The sequence below is a fragment of the Thunnus maccoyii genome, chromosome 22 (genome assembly GCF_910596095.1).
Source record: "Thunnus maccoyii chromosome 22, fThuMac1.1, whole genome shotgun sequence".
NCBI classification, from domain to species: Eukaryota; Metazoa; Chordata; class Actinopteri; order Scombriformes; family Scombridae; genus Thunnus; species Thunnus maccoyii.
Window position 1 is genome coordinate 4,377,262 of NC_056554.1, and position 21,293 is coordinate 4,398,554.

The 21,293-nt window shown below is 41.0% G+C and overlaps 1 protein-coding gene across 1 annotated transcript in view; it reads left to right on the forward strand.

Annotated features, from left to right (window-relative positions):
* LOC121889356 (mitogen-activated protein kinase kinase kinase 11) overlaps positions 1 to 21,293 on the forward strand; it is a 51,880-nt gene that overhangs the window by 24,421 nt on the left and 6,166 nt on the right. The window contains exons 2-9 of the mRNA XM_042401239.1: positions 2,276 to 2,456; positions 6,667 to 6,815; positions 8,033 to 8,208; positions 9,364 to 9,610; positions 12,699 to 12,815; positions 17,727 to 17,898; positions 18,004 to 18,116; positions 18,316 to 18,936. Of these exons, the coding sequence (XP_042257173.1) occupies positions 2,276 to 2,456; positions 6,667 to 6,815; positions 8,033 to 8,208; positions 9,364 to 9,610; positions 12,699 to 12,815; positions 17,727 to 17,898; positions 18,004 to 18,116; positions 18,316 to 18,936 (1,776 nt within the window). The remainder of the gene's footprint in view (positions 1 to 2,275; positions 2,457 to 6,666; positions 6,816 to 8,032; positions 8,209 to 9,363; positions 9,611 to 12,698; positions 12,816 to 17,726; positions 17,899 to 18,003; positions 18,117 to 18,315; positions 18,937 to 21,293) is intronic.

A 21,293-nucleotide genomic window follows, 5' to 3' on the forward strand; every position in this document is an offset into this window, starting at 1 on the left:
CACTAGGGTCATTTGATGTAATAAATATTTTGTGATTCTTTCTGATTGAAAGCTAAAATGAAGAAAACCAGAAATATTCTCTGTCTTGACATAAAAAAGCTGAGTGTGGGCCTTTTTCCTCGGATGTCCTATTGTTAGCAAATTATTGAGCATTATGACCACGACTGGGAACATCAAAAACATTCCAGGAAATGCTTTGTCACGTTAGACCACATTCCTCCTGACATGAAATAAATCTTGCTAAGTAATAATACATCCTTTCCTGACATTCCTGTCTTTTGTGGAAGTTTTAGCCACACCTTTAAGCGTCACTTCTGGTCCACCACATTCTTAATAACTCATGCGCTGCTGACACATGCGTACGGTGATGCAGATGGAAGTGAGGTAGATCCAGACTTCACTCTCAGGAATCCAGTGAAATCCTTTTTGGAATTGGTTCCAATTCATTACTCAACCTTAGCTGAGGTGTCAGTGTGAAGAACTGAACATGAGAATGGCCAGTGGATTTAGGATCTTAAGAGTAGTCTGACAAGCCAAATCAGTGCATGAATTAGAAATGCTAACAATACTGTTTGGGACAAAAAAAAAAGCTGGAACTTCAATTTATGACATATGCAGTGTTTTGATGCCAGCATTTTTGAAGTTGCACTGATATTTTGAAAGAGTTTCAGAAGCCTATAAACTCTTTAGTTTTCTCAGTCATGATAATTAATGCAAATAAGCCAGTCCCTGCAGAACTTGAGATAACTTGTACTTTTGAAAAATTGTCCTACTTTGTCTGCAAGAAATAGCTAAATCAACCCAGAAGTGTTCACAATGATGCATGATGACACGGCACTAACAAACTACATCATCATTGACCCTCTTAATTAAAACCACTTATTGGCTCTGTGCACCTGATCAGTTGAAGTGTTTGGGTTTATTTTGTTCTTCATTTAAACATATTTCAGTTTTCTTTTACCAGGTTTCAGTCTTATCATCTTGACACATTTAAAATGTGGTTTTGTTTGGTGCTTTCCGTCTTGTGTTGCATTGAGGGCTTAATAGACTGCACAGTCAGTTACTTTGTTACAGCTTTGCTTGCTGCACAGGAAATATGAATTGATAATATGAATTGATAATCAAATAAGCATCTGAGTCTATGATGCAATGTCATAATAATGATTTCCATTGATTTCTTTGGTTACTTTTAACCCAATTTTGCTGCAAAACAAAACTTTAAAAATCCAAAAATAACCTACATATTACCAAAATAGGAATAGCAAGATTTCCATGTGACAGCCGACACACATCTGATCATCTGAAAGAGGGTTCTGCTTTGAAGAAACATGTAACTCAGCAGCTATATGATGGTGGTCTGCAGGTATGAGATAAGATACAGGAAAGATGAATATCACTGTACTCTAAAGGAATAATGTGTTGAGAAACATTGACTTGTTGGTCAGTTGAGTCATTAGACCAACAGTTTTGTAACTCCAGCGTTCTTCAGCAAACAATGGCACAATAGTAAATGATAGTGTGATGAATTTTGCTGCAACACATTATCATACACTATAGCTATTGTGATCAGAGGCTGTGATGCGGGAGCAGTGTGGGTGGTTGTTGGGCAGCAAGATAAAAGAATCAAAACTGATCCTTTAAAAAAAAAAAAAAAAAAAAAAAAAAGCTGCTATAAAGTGATAATAAGATGAGTGGAGGAAAACCCCAAACAAACCAGCAGTGATACACAGGAGCTGCTGAATTCATTTTAACAATTATGCTTCCTCTCTATTCGCCCATGTGACCCAAATTGTTGAGCCAGTTCACTGATGTCGCAGCACGTTTGGCCTTGTTCCCAAGCACATGATCTCAGCTCGGCATGCTGAGCCAAAACATGCTAACCTCCAACCTTAGTGTGAATGTGAAGTACGAACCTACCAGGTGGACTAAGCTCACTAAACTGACCGATGGGATGCTCACTCAAACATGGTGTGTCTGTTATAAGGGCAGCGATTTATGTTGTTTACACTGATTTGACAAAATGGAAGTGTAGTGTGTCATAGGATATGTGGAAATGTGTTTCAGTGTCAGCTTAGATTGTAGTGGCCTAAATAGGAGAAAAAGAGGAAGTGAAAAAGACTCAAAGAATGTGTGAATGTGAGGACAGAACTCACTCTACAGGAAAGAAAAAGACAAAAGTGATACAATCATTTCATACATGTACCTGTTTAAAACCTGACCTGTCTTTCTCTCCTTCTTCCCTCTCTTCCTGCCTACCCGTCTGTCCTCTCTCCAGTCCTTCTGGCTCAGCCCATAGAGAATGAATGTATGGAGGGTTTGACGTTGAAGATCACTGACTTCGGCTTGGCGAGAGAGTGGCACAAGACCACCAAGATGAGCACTGCTGGCACCTACGCCTGGATGGCCCCTGAGGTCATCAAGTCCTCCACGTTTTCCAAGGGCAGCGACGTCTGGAGGTGAGTGCTTGTGTGTGTTTCTGTGTGAGCAGGGATGTGGAAGTGTCTGAAGCCCAGAGATATTCAGCAGCCGTGTAAAATACAGTGGAGCATAGCCAGACCAGAAAACTGAATTTTTCTAAGGAAATGGGATATAGATTTAATCAAAGTACCTTGAAAGGATAGTTAAGGATACTGGGAAATACAGTTATTTGCTTTCTTGCCGAGAGTTAGATGTGAAGAGTGATACCTCTCTCAGACATCTCATCTAGCTTTTCCAAAATTTCTAACTATTCTTTTAACATAAAACAAGACTAGCTGCATGTCCAGATAGAACACAAAGCATATTTTCACTTGCAGGTATTTGAACGCTGAACCATTTCTGTTTATTCTCCCCAAACAGCCAAAATACCAACTGTACATTAGCTGTAAGCTCGCTAGCAACAGACGCACCAACCGTGTCTTTTGGAGTATTTCTGTGTGCTTGTGTTCAGCTCTGCTTCTGAATGGACTCAGAACTCACCAGAGACTCTATTTCATTCTGTTATATCCCTCCAGTCTCTCTCTTCTTTTCCCTCTCGTCCCTGTACATTTATAAAGTAAATATAGCTATGATAGCTACTCTGTGAGGCTGTGTTTATACACAGCGGTGCTTTGAGCTAAATACTCAAGCCAGCATGCTAACATGCTCGTAGCGACAATGCTAATCTGCTGACATTAAGCAGGTCTACCATATTAGTTTAGTGTGTTAGCATGCTAACATTTGCTAATTAACTGAGGCTGATGGGAATGTCGTTTGCAGGCATTTGATGACAAACCAAAGTATTGGACAGATTGAAATGTTGACCTGATGGTGTCACCAGATGAAAGGTTATTATAGTTCATCCTGAGTGGAACATGAACCCCTTTGTGTGAATACATTTCATGGCAGTCCATCAAGCAGAGGTATCAAAAACCAAAGGTATCAACCTGCTGGTGGCACTACAGGAAAAGTCAGGGGATCACTAAAGTCAGTGACATTTTCACTAATGTGTTTGAAGGAGCGCTAATATAAATAGTACGAAAATATAATTAGCTGTTTTATTTAATGTATAAATTGGTGCATCAATTTTGACAATTCTTATGTAAAATCTGTCTCTAGCAAATCACCCAACTTTATGGAAGTGCGATATTAAATCATGGAATATACCCCTGTGACGTTCAATATTGAGATCAGGCTTTTATAGTAGTGAAGTAGTATAAAATAATTATCTGCCGCTCCTCAGCAGGACAGTGGACCTCCTGCAGCGGTCTGTGGACAGAAAACCTCATAAAAATGGCAGGAAAAGGGTGAAAGTGCAGAGAAGTGATGGTGGGAGACAGAATGATGAAGAGATGGAGGGACATAGTGATGGATTGCAGCAGGGCAGCCGCAGCCATGTGATGGCGTCTCTTCAAAGAGCTGCTCTGTGCTTTGTTGTGGGACATGTGTACTGCACACTGTCCCATTGTCTCCAGTATAGACAGAGAAGGAGGCCACACACCAGACCTAACCGCAGCCCTTTATCTGTGAATAGCTCTGTGTGTGTGTGTGTGTGTGTATGTGTGTGTGTACATACAGTATTTGTGTGTGTGTTTGGTCACATCTACACAAAAAGAGAAGAGTCTCTTGATTATGGTTTGTGGTTGTATAACAATGACATTGACAACTGTGATTTTTTTTTTTTATGTGATTCGTGATGGCTTTTAAGTGCCACATGAATTTGCATTTGAAATGAAGCAAGCGGGTGTTTTTGCTCGGCGATAGGGGAAAATATAAATAATCTATTAAAGCAATAACACATTCACAGCTTTGCTACATTGTGTTTATAGCAGTTATTCTCATATGCTATGGTTTAATTTTAATTCTGTGGATTTGGATCTTTTCATCCATTCTTAAATGGCTCTTTGCAGCAGCATTCAGAACCTATATGAAAGCAATTGAGCATGCTGTTACAGAGGACCCTTTTGAAAGTGTCCTTGAGAACATCAAAAAGGATTCTGCTATGGTACAAGCTACTTAAGGAATTTTCTGGTACTTTAAGGAATTCAATTTAGTAAGAGTGTACAGTTTTTATACCCTAATGGGCTCAGTGCCATCTCACTATCTCACACACACATCCTCTCAGTTTCTATCTCCCCCGTCTATCGACAACAAACCCACGCAGGCTCATTTTCACAGCAATCACTGCACAATCTGGAAAACAGCAAAATGAGCGAGTAGCAGGCGGGCAGGCAGGCAGCCCTGCTCTGAAAATGAAGGGTAATCTTTGTTCTACTATTCTTTCTCATCTGTCTACGGCCACTCGTCTCCAAAGCCGCCACGCAGAGACGACGACCGCCTCGGGGCGAGCCGACAAGCAGCATTTCTGCACAGTCACAGTGTGTGGAAGTTGTAATTAAAGAACTAAATAAAAAAAGGCTGCGGCCTGCGCTCTCCACTTAGCGAGCCTCCACAGTGCGTTCAGTCAGGTCCGGGCAAGGGCTAATTGACAGTGTGGGAGATCCAAGTCCTGCGCCACGCTTCATCTTCTTAGGACACAGGGCTGCTCCCATTGTGTGGGCTCAAAAGTCCTCTGTGTGTGTGTGTGTGTGTGTTTGTGTGTATTTGTGTTTGTACAAGTGCTGCATGCACGAGTTCACATTGCTTTGCAAGCATATGTTTCAACAAGCAAAAATATTCCATCGCACAAATGTGTCCTGGTTCTGTTCTGTCAGTTCTATGATGATAAATGTGTTGTATATAAATGTAAATGTGTTTCTATAAGTAATAATATGTTCTGCAAAGCAAAAAGCAGAAAAAGCTACCATCCAAACACCATAGACGACCCAGTGTGTAAAAGTGTTATCTTGTCATGTCAGGTCAGAACTAAATGGGCTATTATTCTTTTAAAAACATCATCATATACAGTATGTAAATAGTAAGGACATAGGTGTCAGTCATGTTGAAATATCCCATTTTGTAACAAAACACATTTCATACCACCTCTCAGTATCTATGCTGCAAATGTCTGCAGGCATGAGTCAGAGGACAAAACATTATCATGTATTTCAATACATAAACAACTTTTTTTTTCTTAACTGAATCCAGTTATACTGGATTTTCAGCAGTGTTTCCCTCCCCAAACCTAACGAACAGCCTCACATTCAGCAATATAATGTGATTGGGAGCTGACAGCTTAGTGTGACTGACTTTCTTTTAACCAATTTACTGTGTATAAATGTAGAACAATGTCAAAATGTATATTTAAACCACCCATAACCTCTAAATATATCTTAAAGCTGCACTAATCAATATTTCTGATATTAACAGTGGTTCAAATGACTGTGTGTAATGTGAAAGTGTTCACTCGTGATGAGTAACTCACAGAAAATTATCACCCACCTCTGCAGTTCCTCTCAGCTCTGTGAGAGGCTTTTTAGCTTTTTTAGCTCATTGTCTTGGTTTTCAGCCGGTAAACTCTGCTCTCATTGTCATTGTTTCCAGCTGCAGCATGCAGCTGTTGTCAGCAAACGAGCTCTGAACTCACTGTACACTACCTGCCCAAACAACAGATAGACCAAGTTTGCGACTAGCTTAGTGTAGCATCTATCAGCTAATAAGTTCCAGGTATTTTCTTGAGGAGCCGTTGGAGACCAAAACAGAACTAGCAATCGTTTGCTACCACATTTGCCTCAACAGCTTTATAAGGTTTTAATATGACAGTGTTGTTCTTCTCAGCGTGTTCCACTGCCCACCAGAGGCCAACAAATGAATTGATACAAGCCACTATGTGTGGAAATTAAAAATTGTAGATTTTGGCACCCTCTATTGGTAGCATCACAGAAGACACTATGGCAGACCTGGGAATCTGACCCCAGAACACTGAGTTGAAAGGCCTGAAAGCAACACATTTGTTTTCCCGCAAACAAATGCTGCTCCAATAACACAAGAGTTTTACATATGGAGGCATTAAGATAACCATAAAAGTCATCATCAGTTCAAGCTAGAAGGCTTTCACTGTGAAGCATCTAGAGGAGGTATTGAGTTTGCAGCTTTTGAACATATGTAACTCATATGTAACTGGTTTACAATGCTGTAGTGGTTAGGTGTAATTCTATGTAAAAATGTGAAAATACTGTAACAGGAAGCTAGTTTGGTTTTATATCCTGCATTTAACTGTGGTCTGAATGTGCTCTCTCATGCCTTGTTGTCTGTATTTTTTCCCTCCAGCTATGGTGTTCTGCTGTGGGAGCTGCTAACAGGAGAGGCACCCTACAAAGGGATTGATGGACTTGCTGTCGCCTATGGAGTCGCCGTCAACAAGCTCACCCTGCCCATCCCTTCCACGTGTCCCGAGCCCTTCGCCCAGCTCATGTCAGGTGGGACGTGTGTTGATATGTGCAGAGATGTAATTGAATGCACTCAGAGCACTGTGAAGAGTGACTTTCAGTAAACTGGTGTGAGAGTACTCTTGCGTGAGATCAAATTTGTGTCCCCAGCACGCTCTCTTTCCATTTCCCCAAAGCTGGTTTGAAATTGAGAAAAACAAATTCCTGTATGTTGTTAATAACGTGGCTGTAGAGGGGAAGTGTTTTGCACTGGAGCCACCTTGTGCAATATGTTTGTGCCCATATGTCCTCTGTCTTTGTTCAGCTTCTTGTCAAAAAAGAAATCCAGTGGATCCACACAGTCACCTGCACTTGCTAACACACTAAAGGCCTATCTGCGTCATTCCTGACACAAACTTCCCAACAGGCAGAGAAAGATATTTTTATTCTTTCTGCTTAGCCCCTTCTCTTGATGTCAGCTTGTCTTTTACGGTTGTATTTTTAAAAAAAAGAGAGATCAGTGCACAAAACCACCGATAGCCACCTCAGAGGATTAATTAATTATCGGATTGGTTTTTGATCTGCTTGTAATGCCCAAAGTGTTGCAGCAAATTATGCAAAACCCCCCACAGCAAGTTAATTAAGCATAACACTTTGAATAAGTGATCAGCTTGACTCTAGATTGTGCTCACACAAGTGCCTGAAATATGTGTAAATAAAAATTAGAGGCAGTGCAGGATATGAAGTGTAATGAGTGCAGAAATATCCACCTCAGTAAGTAATCTGGCCTTATTTTAAGTGTTAAAATCCTAATGAACGCCTTTCAACAGGGTGATAAAATTCACATTTTCTTCAGTGCAGATCTATAACTCTTAGGATTATGGTGAATCAGTGAGTGACTTCCTCCTTTCACGTCCCTTGATTCAAGAAAACGCTCAAAAGAAGTGAAACCATACTGGACACAAGTGAACGTGTCTCACTTTTTTGTCAGATGTTTTCCACTCAGTTTGAGGAAACAAGATTTTACAACCAAACTAACTCTAAATAGCTAACTCTAAATAACCTCTTTGTAAGTTAAGCACACACTAGGATTTTCCAGCATGAAACTCCTTAATACCCGTTTTGCTCCTGTTAGGTAATCTATTATTTTTGTGTCAGTGTGTGAGGACAGCCATGCAGTTGTAATAGTAACAAGTGTTATTCTGTATCTGAATGCTGTAGTGTGGTAAACCCTGGTTTCTTACCGTGTGTGCTTGTATGTGTAACAGAGTGCTGGGACCAGGACCCCCACCGCAGACCCAATTTTTGCTCCATTCTGGCCCAGCTGACGGCCCTGGAGCAGCAGGTGAAGGAAGAGATGCCGCAGGACTCCTTCCACTCCCTGCAGGAGGACTGGAAACTGGAGATCCAGGACATGTTCGATGAACTTCGGGCTAAAGAGAAGGTAAGAGGCAGTTAGCCATGGCTTAGGTTGAGTAGCCTTTTGTATACATTTGTAACTACTTGATCAATTCACTCTCCTATTTATTCAGAGTTCTCATTTGTTTCTGAATTTATGCAATTTATTTGATTTTAAGGTGTATAGATGTTGTTGATCTGTATCTTAAAGTTATGCAGTTTTATACATGTTAGCTATGGCTAGTTACATAAACAGAAAATTCATCTTTTGATGATAATGGTAAGTTTGAATAGACAGATATCTTTCTTGATGATACTGATCTGGTCTTTCACACAGCTTAATCCACTCTTGACATTTAATTAGATTTGTTTTAGGCTTTGGGAGTTGAATGTACAACAATATTACATATTCCTCAGACACATGTTGTGACTGTTTTCAAAGTGTCTTTGTAGCTTGTAACATAAAACATTAATGTAGACGCTCGACATGCAGTAGAGTGTAAAGATGACTCAGGTTGTCTGAGTTAAGGTGATTGTGTGACTGTAACTGGTGCATCGAGGGCAAGGATGGACGCACGTTGACGGTGCGCTATCGCCCCATCGGTTTATACTGCAGCCCGTTTTGTGGCTGCTGGCTGCAGCGCTCTTGCTCTATACTGGACCAAATTTAAAAAATTAATGGGAAATTTAATATGAAACTGTAAAGTATAGTTAGATATGATTTTGCAAACAAATATAAATAGCTGCTATTTTCGCCAGGCACCTACATATTATTGACAGACATGAAACAGAAGTTATTTATCTACAAAAAACTCAAAAGCTCATCACAGAAGTGTTCACTTTAGTTTTGAATGTTAATTTTACTTTGATGTCATTTGGCCTGTATGGTATTAAATGTAAGATCCCTGGAGAATAAAGCCTGTATACCGCAACCTTTTCAGTTGGGTCAACACCTTTAGGATCAAACACTAATCTGCTGGGCATCAAATAAAATGTCAAACAGCAGTTGTGAGTCATCTCGTCATTAATTTTGATGAAAGGTTTCATTACAACCAAGCCTCTTCAGCATCTCATTTCACACTGCCACCCAAGAGTAGATAAGAATGTAAGCCTGCATAACCTCTGTCACACATGATTGGGACCCGCTGATATTAAACACGCTTTAACCTCTTTCATCCGTTTGTCTTTCCTCCTCCATCAGGAGCTGCGATGTCGTGAGGAAGAGCTGAAGCGAGCAGCGCTGGAGCAGAAGTCCCATGAAGAGTTCCTGCGGCAGCGTGAGCAGCAACTGGCCCAGTGGGAGCAGGATGTGTTTGAGCGCGAGCTCAGCCTCCTCATCCTCCACCTGAACCAGAACCAGGAGAAACCCAACGTTAAGAAGAGGAAGGGCACCTTCAAGAAGCACAAGCTTAAGTCCAAAAATGGCGAGAAGATCAGCATGCCCCAAGGTGTGTGTGTGTGTGTGTGTGTGTGTGTTTGAACTGTCTTTGAGTTGTCAGGAATCAACTATTAGCTGGGCTGTGTCGACCAGCAGTCTTTACGAGAAATCCTATTTCAGTGGACCATTACTGGCTCAGTCTCAAAAAGAAACAAAAACAACAACAACAACTGCCAAAAACTACACGAGAGCAGAGAAGAGGAAGTGAGGGAGAGTTTTGTGGTCCAACTATTGTAATTTTGCAGCTCAGCTTTGCTGAAGGTCCTATCAGGGCTGGACTCACGTAGGTTTAGTGGCTCATACTTTGAAAAGGAGGCTGCAGATCATTCAGACCGTCGTTAGACATAGTTAGAGAGGTGACATTACAGGTCGGACATGCTGATATCTGAACTGACCAACACACTCACTTTTTTTTCTCCTGTTTGTCCTTTCATACTCAGCTGGTTGCTGTTTCTTATGTATCCTCTACTATCACAAAGTCACACAGCCTGCAGCAGTTCACATCCAGTGTGTTTCAATGCGTGTGTTGAGTGTATTTTGGGCTGAGCAAGCATGCGTAAATGCACTGTGTGTGTGTGTGTGTGTGTGTGTGCGTGTGTGTGTTGTGGTTAGGCCTTTCCCAGCAGCAGCAGGGCGGTGATGTGGTGGTGGGGGGGGTTGATGAGAGGGGAGAGTGAGCCAACCACGCCTCGACACTTCCTGTCCATGGATACACTGCTGGCTGGCCTCTCTCACTTTCTCTCTCCCTCTCTCGCTTATTTTCTCTCCCTCTTTCTCTTTAGGTATCCCTCTCCAAATCCTTTCTCTCCCAGTCCCTTTCCCCTACAGCTGCCTAGTTAGTGTTTTTATTCTCCTTCTAACCATATCTGCCTACCTCCCTTTCATTTTTTCCTTCCTCTTTCCACCAATATTATTATTATCTTTTCCTTCATCCTGTGTTTCTCTTGCACTTTGTACCCTGTGGAGCAACGTGTATATCATGGTTTATCTTATGTTCTCTAGAAGTAGATATAAATAAAAGAAAGTGCTTCAAAATTACCTCTTTTCCATCACCCCTGAGCTCAAACCTGTATTCAAGGATTCAAAGGATTTATTTGTCACATACGCAAATAACAGGTGTAGTGAAATGCAATGTGGCATGCTCTTAAGGCCCCGAGGCAAGGCAAATGTGAAAAATAAGAATTAGAGAAAGAAATATAAAGGATAAGTATTCAAAGATATAAAAAAATTATAATGTTTTTTTAGAGGCTTTGCATCACAAATTTGGCTGTGACATGGTCGTATAGTTGCTAAATATACAGAGAAACAAATGCCAGATAGCTGAGCATCAGTGTTGTGTGGTGTGGCTGTTATTCCAATCACATTTGAAGTAAAAATGAATATTATTATATAGGAAGCGTGTCAAAATCTACTGCTTTTTATCTTCAGCCCTGGTCTCTACTTCTTAACACCATGTATCTTGAGACAGCTTGGTTAACATGAACAGAATATTGACTACTTTTGCTAACTAGCCAGCAAGCTAGTTAGCAAAACAGTATTAATGTCAACAAGCAAGTACCAGCTAGCACTTGCTTTGCAGCATATGTGTCAGAGAGCAACATTTTTCTCTCTCAAAAGAGTCAAATTACAAATTCCACTTGTGTTACCTTAGTTGAGGAAGTCAAATCCTAGAGTTTCTTTATTTGTCTCCTTGAATTTATAATTTGTGCAATTAAATTATGAAGTCATGATGATCTCCTTGATTCCATTGTATGCAGTAATACTTCAGGTTTTGGTACTTAAATGTGACATTGAATCATCTTTAACATCCTTCTTCATCCTTTATACCCATATGTAAATAAATAAATGATTTAAGAACATAATTTAGTAATTTGAGGGCACAAACCAAAAATGAAAGAGAAGGATTTAAGAAAGCCAAATGAACAAATTACAGGTCAAGGAGAGGACATGGATATATTGAGTGGATGTTCATTTGAGGTAATAGTTCATAATTTGAGAGCTTGGATAACTAATTTTTAGTGAATAATTTATTTTTATATTATTATTATTGTTACCTCCCAATACCCACTCGGCTGTAAAGCTTGCTATTAGTGAGTGGTGCTTTCTAATATAAGCAGCAAGCTAGTGGTAGCTTGCTACCTTTACCACATGTTTTAGCCATCGCTAACATTTACTTGCTAAAAGGAGCACGACAAGTGTCAGGCTAAATCTTTGGTAAATCATTTGTCAAATTAGTAACGTATGCAGTCAATATACTTCAATTTAGTGCTTCAGACCATCCCTTAAATTTCTAACCTTGGGTTATTAAGTTCTGATAATGGCATCACCACTTCACAAATTTCATTTCGTCCACACTTTCAGTACAAATCATTTGATTTAATATAGTTTTATTTTAATCCATGTAAGGTTTTGAAGTACATCATTCTATCATTGTTTTCATACCTTAAATATGTTTTACAAGATATACTACAGTATATACAGTAGTATATGGCAGATATACACTAGTTTTGCCCTTTTTTAGCTTACTGGACACTGCAGAGATGATGACATGAGGTAGAAAGACGCAAATTAAGTAATTTGAGAATCTGACTTATTAATTCAACAGCACAAATCATTCATTCAAGGGAAGGGATTAAGTAACACAAGGATGCAAATTACTGAATTTAGAAGGAAAGCACTTAATTTGAAGGCATGATTTGTATTTGAATTACTACTTTTGAAGGAATGATTTATTAAAAATTTTTTTATTAAATGGCCAGTTCCCAAACACAGCACAGAAATTAGCCATGTAACGGTAAGCTGAAATCTGATTACAGGTCTAAATATTATGAGACACTTGGCTCACCACAGCATTTGTTACCAAGTTGAGAACATGCATTACACTAAATTACCACTGCCATGACAGTCAGTATTGGCTGTATAAGAGAAATAAGGAAGCAAAAAAAAGTGTTGCAACCTTCAAAACAACTGACAACTCTTAAATGTATGAATGTGGAGGACGAGTGAGGAAACCCAAACTTGTGTGTATATTCTGGTTGATGTCTGCCATCCAAGTGGTCTAACCTCTGTCATATACTGTATGTGTGTGTGTGTTGCAGATTTCATCCATAAGATTACAGTGCAGGCATCTCCAGGCCTGGAGAAGAGGCGGAACTCTCCTGATTTGGGTTCGGGCTCCTCACCCTCCTTCGGTCCACGTTTCCGTGCAATCCAACGTGAGTGCAATCATTTTTTCCCTTGGATACACACTCACATGCACACACACAGGTACACAGGTGCACAAACAGTATGTGTGTGTGCGTGGAGAGATGGAGAGACATTTAAAAAAAAATCAAAGAATGTGGGATCTCTCGCCTTCTTGCATGCACACACAGACTCTGTTGCAACATTATATCTCTGTTTCCAAATTCTCTCCTTTCATGTGCTCTCAACCACCCACTCGTCTTTTTTGCCTTCCCCTGTTTCCCTGTGGGCCCCTCTCTCTCTTTCTCTCCCCCTCCCTGCCTTACTGCTCTCTCTCTCACACACACACACCCTTTTCCCTTTTCAATAGTCTGTTCCAGTCCAAATATTATCTGACTTCCTCTCAGCGGCTCAGCACTTCTCAGCAGCTTTTTTCCACTGCAGCCCTGCTATGCTCCCCCTATCTGCAGTTACTCCGTTGCTGCAGTGGGGGGAGCCATTGAGCTGTATTTTCCTGGCAGAAGGACTCCACAGTTTTATATGCATGTAGTGGCTACAGTGCGGTTTACTGAATTAAAAATAAGCAGGGAGGAATTTATTGCTCCAGGAGAAGGGGTTGAGAAGGGTTGCAGCAGCAGCAGAGATTTACAATACTCTTCTGCTTGTCAGCCTCTTAGACAAACGCCCCGAGATCCTCTCCCTTTCCGAGGGAAATTGTAGCCAGTAGGTCACGGGGCGTCTCAACAAAACCCAAAAGGAAATTTGTGGTGTAGCAACAGGCAATGAAAATGATTTTTCCAAACAATTACCACCAAGGGTTGACATCGAAGCACAAATTGCGGTGAAACATTTTTCTATAAGTGGTTAGTAAATCCAAAACATCTGCCAGCTTCATTTATTCATTAAATAGATGGTTGGTTTTCTTTACTTACTAATGACTCTCCTTAATGGCAATCACTAAGCCATGAGTGTGCCTGTCATTAAAATGTGTTTAGTGGATATTTATTCTTGCCCTCTCAGTAGCAAGCAGTGATTTATTGCAAGGGCCTCCCAAACTTATTTATCTAGAGAACTGCCAAATTGATTTGCATTAGTCCACAGAGCTCCATTCAACAAGATTTTTGCTCGAAATTAGTGGAGGATGGCACAGTAAAACCTGCAAAATAATTGTGTCCAAAGTCAATTGTTTTATTGTACCATATTCTAGTCTCAGTCTATCTCAGTTGGTTGACTTTATCATACTGTCTGTGCTGGCAACTTATGGATATTGCTGACATCATTTATTTTGTTTTTTTATCTGTGGGGGGAGGGTTAGTTTTGGTTCCTGTGCCTCTCTCCTAGTCCAATTCCTCATTCCAGTTCCAGTACCTGAGGTATAGAAGTTAGTGTGTTTATGTAATGATACAATTACTATCCTTTGTAGTCCCGCTAGCAGCGTAGCTCTAGGGATGACAGTATTAGTTAGTCTGGCCACTACTTTGGTCCAAACTGAAATATGTCAACAATTTTTCGAAGGATTGGGATGAAATTTGGTGCAGATATTCATGGTCCCCAGAGGATAAATCCTATTGACTTTGGTGACCCCCTGACTTTTCTTCTAGTGCCACCAGGTGAAAATCTTCACTCATCCAGTTAAATATCTCAATATTAAGTCGATCTGTTGGCGCACAATTTGGTACAGAGATTCATATCTGCCACAGGATGATTTGTAATAATTTTGGTTACTTCTGTCTTATTCATCTAGCGCCATCATCGGGTCATCAAAACATTCAATACTTTGGTTTATAACCAAATATCTGCTAAGCAGCTGGACTTCTGTTTTGTGCTAATTAGCAAATGTTAGCACACTAACAGGCTAAACTAAGATGGTGAACATGGTAAACATTATGCCTAATCTATTATACTAAACACAAGCATGTTAGCATTGTCATTGTGAGCATGATAGCATGCTGTAGTTAGCATTTCGCTCAAAGCACCATTGTGCCTAAGTACAGCTTCACAGGACTGCTAGCAGGGCTGTAGACTCTTTGTCTTGTTTGATATACAGCAAAAAAGAATGCCATCTGTGTCATTCATATACGGTAACAAAACTAGTCTTTTCTATATATTTTCTTTCCCAATGACATTAGCAGTATTACATCTGTCCCCTGCAGATGATGAGCAAACACAAAAATATTGCAACCATCAAGAAAGATTAAATCAAAATGAGACATTAACTGTGACATTTTGCAAAAGAAAATGTGTTCATGGAGTAATATACTGGGAAAGGGGAATTTTTTTAAGCCACGATCTTGATGAAATTGCAACACTGACTCTATCACCTAACTTCTGTGCTTGCTTTGAAAACATTGTGCTGTAAGAGTAATGGGAGGCAAAGTGCATCAGCCAGCCCTCCAGAGTACTAAAAGGCCAAAAAAAATAACATGTCCATTCAGAGACCATATTTACTTTTTCGTATTTCTGAAGGTGAAATGAACCAACATGAATGAAGGAATCAGTGGAAATAAGCAGCACCCGAACTCAGGGGGAAAAATAGTAACTTTTTTCCTTAGGATTTACATGACATTACAGTCGTATCCATACCAGTTTAGTCTCTTCTTGTGACTAACATGTCAGGTGTTAGGTTGAGAACATTCCATTAGGGCTTGTGAAGGGTGTGATGGAGTCTGTATTGCAAAGTGTTATGGCAGGAATCCTAATATATACATGAGACCAGTACATCCGAGAAATTTGGCTTGCAAAATGTCCCTGTCCCTTTTTGGAGGAAAACAAATATAGACTTTAATGTAAAATAGCAGTACAAAATAAAACCAATAGAACACCACCAGAATTAGTTTATAAATGATCCAAAGACACTATGTCATAAATATGTAAATATATGTCCACTCTGCCTGCCATAAAACACGCAAGATGCATCAAAAAGATTTATTTGATCCATCTTCAGTCATGTCCATTCAGTCTCCCAGCATCAAGCAGGTGCAATAACCTCACTCCATGGCCAGAGGTGTCCTACCCGGACGTCTGTTTTTACCTTATTGAGTCTCCAGGTAAGAAAATTACCAGTGAGATATTTTACTTTTCAGTCATGCTCTACAAATAGTATGCTAGCTAGCAATAGCACTGTGCTCTGACAACTGACCTAGCTACATGGTAGCCTATACGTTAGCTCAGTCAGTCTAGCCTGAGCCCCAGCCAGTAACTGTTAGTAGCCGACAAAGAACCCGAGCCCCACTACAACCTATTCTTTATATAATGTAGGTTACAAGAAGCTATGAATTTTTAAACAATTATTAGCTACCTTGATTCTGCAATGTGGATGAGCAGACACAGGCTTGCTGCCACTGTCCTGCCCTTGCAATATGTGTTGTGGCTGACAAGCATCAGTGCTACTTACATTAGGCAACAGCTGTTAATAATAAATTCATGGAAGTCAAAATGGTTTGTCTTTCCGACCCTAACATAAGCTAAGCTAAGCTTACAGGGTCAAGTAACACAGGTGACTTGTTTCACACACTGGCAAATGAGCAGCGCAGCGCCCGACACATGAGCAAATAGAACAGGATCGCATGTCCTACCTTAGTGGCCAGAGGACCTCTCATTAGTGTACTCTTCTCTGCCTTCTTGTCCATAATTCCTTCCCAACTGTGTCCAAAGCCATTAGAACATCCCTTTAATTTTCATCAATGCCTGCACTCTCTTTCTAATTTATATACCTTGGAGCCATAAAGCCCTGCTATCAGGATGTTTTTAGGACATGGCAGTGGAACAAATTAGAGATCAACATTTTTGGATTTATTGTTGGTGCAGTCAACTACACAGCAACTCTACAGCACAGCATTATTCATTTAAACACTTTTGTTTAAAAACTAAGTTTGGAGACATGTTTCAACTTACTCTGTTTTCTCTGGAAATGGGGCGTGATGATGAGAGCCCACTCTGGATGATGTATTGCTGGTCTAAGGCATACATGTTGTGTGTGATTGAATGATTACGCACCACTCACACACTTTGTGTTAGCAGCACAAGCCGGTGGGTGAGGAGAGTAGTGGGATGTGATTAAAGCGTGTGATTAGTGTGTGAATCAGGGGTTACGCCATGTTTACGTTACCTAACCAACATTGTCGCCATGGTAACAACTTGTCAATCACAATGTAGCCACGCCCTAAAACATACCCTGCTTTATCGTCAAATTTAAATTAAACAGGACCATAATTTACAAAATGAACATCATGATGTATTGAAGACTTGAAACTAGCAATTGAGACCATAAACTCATTAGGAAAGTATTTACTGAGGTAATAAATCAAGTGAGAAGTTGGGTCATTTCCCCATAGACTTCTATACAAATTGACTTCTTTTTGAAGCCAGTGGAGTCGCCCCCTGCTGGCCATTAGAGAAAATGTAGGTTTAAGGCACTTCTGCATTGGCTTCACTTTTCAGACCCGGAATTACCCACTTTGTCCCTCGCTGTCCTCCCCACGGCTGTTTTAAACATGGCACCCGGGTCACAAACTTTCTCAAATTACAGCTAAACAGTACACTAAAATATGTTTCTGAAAACATTTGAGGCTAGAAATAGGAAATGCAGTAACAGAATCTTGATTCATATTTGATCAGCACTGCCTAGTTTGACAGTTTGATCCGAGTTTCTGTTCAGATGCTGCTTTTTTTTTCTTTTTTCCCAACTTTACTGAGTAAACGAGGCACACATTTTTTTGGTCTGAGATGCTGGTGCCAGTGTGTTATCTAGTAGGGCTGAATGTCATATATTGTACCTCTTAAAGGTCATTGTGTTGGAGATGATTGCAGGACTGCATCGATTTGTTGGTGAAACCTGCCTTTTTAAATGCCCACCTCATTAGAATACAGCTAGGCAGTATGCATACTGATGATATGTAAGCTGATATTAAATCCATCCTGTTTTTCTCCATTTTTCTGTGCAGTCAGTCCTAGTGACAACAGCAGGACGTTTGGCTTGAGCTCAGTCTGGCCCCTAGAGGCCCCCTCTCTTAAACAAGCCAATGGAGACCTGAGGTTGGGCCCCCACTGGAGGCCCCAGAGCCCAAAAAGTCCCAAGAGTCCCAAGGTCCTGCGCCTTAGTCCCCAGGAAAGCAGGTACAGCAGGACTGCTTTTTTGATTCATTTGTGACATTGAGATTTATAAAGAATTTGTTACACTTTTAATTTATCACCTGTTGATGTTTTTGAATTTCTTTTCAGTCTGTCGATGAGAGCCAAGCTCCTGGTGTCGGACAGCAATGAGAACGGAGAATCCAAGGATGACTTTGAGGAGTACAGACCCTCTACGCCAACCTCTCCCCCTGCTCAGAACGGTATCCAATGCCCTCCATCACCAGCCTAACCGTCAGCCACATATCTTCCATTAGCCACTGTTATAATTCACACTGGCATGAGTGTGAATTATAAATAGAAGCTAAATGAATAATAAATGTGTTGAGGAGTTTCTTTTCTGTCTCTTTCTCCTTCTCTGTCTTTTTAAAACTTTAAAAAAACACTTTTCTCTGTGTGTAGGCTCCTCAGTGAAGGACAGCCTGCGGCTTCCTCTACCTCAGGGAGACTCTGGCAGCGAGGAAGGGGGTTACTCCCCGGCTGGCTCCCCCAGGCCTGAGAGGGGTTCCCTCAGTGGCCTGATCAAGAGCACCCACCGGGCCCTGCTTGGCGGTGGCTCCATCCTGGCCTCCATTGGACTAGGTCGATGCCTGGATATCCCACCAAGGGTGCCCCCTCGAACTAACCCCCCGTCCCTTGAGGACCGCACCCCTTCTGAACCGGAGATCTCAGTTCCAAAGCCCCTTATTTCAGACCCCCCTGTAGTGGATGATCTCATCACCTTCTCCACCTCTGAGCCGCTCCCAAGGCCACTCTTGGATTTAACTCTGCAATACCAAGAACTGAAGCCGTTGCCCCTGACACCGCCTCCGCCGAATCCCCGCGAGAGGTGTGGCCACCGGACACCGCAGGCGCCACACAGTCCCCAGAGCCCCAGGACCCCCCTGCAGCACAGTGGGGCCAGCCCAGGGGAATGGAACCCAAGTTTCCATTTGACCAACGGGGAACTTGGCTATGATGCCTCGGAGCACAGAGCTGACAGGAGGAGGAGGTCCAGCCAAGGCCTGCATGCCTCTCAGCTAGGTCAGTAAGAAGTCTAATGTTTCTGGAGCCACTAGGCACTAAACGTCAGGATATCTTGGCCTCTGCTTTTATTTTGACGGTTCTTTTCAACTGTATGGAAACAGGGAACTGTGTGCCTGTTCCAGTTACAGTCCTCCCTCCAGATTGAATCCATGATTTAGTTTTGATTCATCTGCATTTCTGAAATTCAAGAGCACTAAGCATGTTGAAATTGGATCCAACTTTTACCTTGAATAATGTACTTCCTCAGCACGACAACGTTGCCTCACAGTTCTTGCAGAATTATTGTTGTGCCTTTTTTTAGCCAGATCTTTATGGCACAAGGGAGGCTTCAATGCTGCACGAGCTTTTTCATTTACATCAAAGCTCGTCTTCAGCTATTTGCATATCTCAGGTAACAGATGGCCCACTATACTTCACTGCTAATACTTGCTAAGCAAAGCTGGCATCCAATCTTCTGTTGTTTTTCCCCTCTTTCAAGTCAGTTTTCATGCAAAAACATCAGGCGTCACAGCTGAGGTCACACAGACAGAAAGTACCGGATTCAAAATTGCTATTAATCTATTCTTGACTTCACCGCCACCGCAGTGTCTTTCTGGCCACTCTCTCAGATGGGTTGGGAGTTTGGCTGGAGCTCAACAGTGCGTCTCGGGTGAATTTACACTCCAGTTACAGCAAATTCTCACATGGAGGCATGTCAAATGTGTGCCTATACGATAAAGGATGCTCACATGATAAAAGATCACATACTAGAGGGATTAGCATTCATTTTCACCCTCAAAATACATGTGAAAATAGGCAATTTTCAGTTCTCATGGGGCATATTGAGACTTTTGTTTTAATTCATGTCAGTGTCATGCTAGCAGACATTATCTGCATATCTGCAACACTTTCATTTACAGTACATTTACATGTTTTTTTCCCAAAGAAGCACTGACACAGTTTAGAGCCGTAATGATGGAGGCGTTGGTATCGGTTGTTTTAAGAGTGAGTGGGCTTTTACGAGGGCTTTAAGAGTGCCCTCTAGTAACATTTCACACTCTATATCTGGTCCGCTTGACTCACAAAGCCTTGGATTCTCCACAGAGAGGTTCTTACAGCTCTGCCCCCAGGTACGGAGCAGACATGCATCGCCTGTTCTGCAGCTAACAACCGTAATCTCACAAACCGTGTGCGCTCATTACATCGGGCATGCAGAGGCAAAGAGCCACATATAATTAAACAGCGAGTGTTTTAGCTAAACATCTTATTATGTTTATTGACTGTAATGACTCAGGCTCAGATGCATAGACAGACTGCCACAAGGTTGCTGGCGGTGAATATGTGCTTGAAAGAGAGAGATGAATTCAGAGGATTTCTTCACTGGCGTTCTTCATCTGCTCTCATGTGACTCCTGATTGCTCTTTCTTGTCAGCTGAATAGCTTAGCAGCCTGAGAGAGTTGCTGTTGATGTAAATAATGCCATTTGGCAGACACATCACATTTGGAAATAGCAAATGTTCATTCAAGCTGATTTATTCCAAATTTAATGTTCTTGTCGGTGCTAATTTACAATTGCTGTTTGCTGCTGTTGCAGCTCTGTCAACTAGTTACACAGTGCTATTTTATACTTAATTTAGACTAATTACATCAATGTTCTGTGCTGCTGATTGTTCCATTTCTTTGCAACAGTAATGTACCACTTTCATGTTTGTGTTTGGATTTTGTATGATTTCATCATACAGGTTTTCGTGTCTTGCTGAATATTACAAAAGCAGAGTTTGGACTGTAGAGCAATGCATAAATGAGCACCAGGGCAACACCACAGCAGTTTGGACTAATTTCTAGATTAACAATTAAAGCTTCCTCAAGCAAGAAAATGAAAGATACTGTGATGAAAATGTTTAATATGTTGAATATTCTCTTTTGTGTCAGAGTTATTTTCATTTTGTGTCTTGGTTTAAAAGGGCACTCCACTGACTTCAGACATAGGGGTCAGTTTATATGTCATGCAGAGATAGGAATGATGGAGGAACTTTCTGAAATCCAAGAAAATATCTTGGATTTGGTTTGAGGCTTCAAATGTTTGACAGAAAACCTGTGTACTGGGGGAATGGCGTTTGAAAGATGAGGACATTTAATAGGCAGGGAGGGTCTAATGAAAAATGCGATTGGGTTGCACTGTGGGAATTGTATGAACCAGCGTTTTTGAAGTTTGACTCATTCTCGAGTCTAAAAGTTGATATTTCAGCCTGTGCTACTATTTTTTACTGTACTTTTTTTAATCTGTCTCTCGCAAGTCCCTCAACTTTATAATGGTACAATAGTAAATCTCTAGAGTAGCCCTTTAATGTTTTTTTTCTTTCTGTTATTTCCAG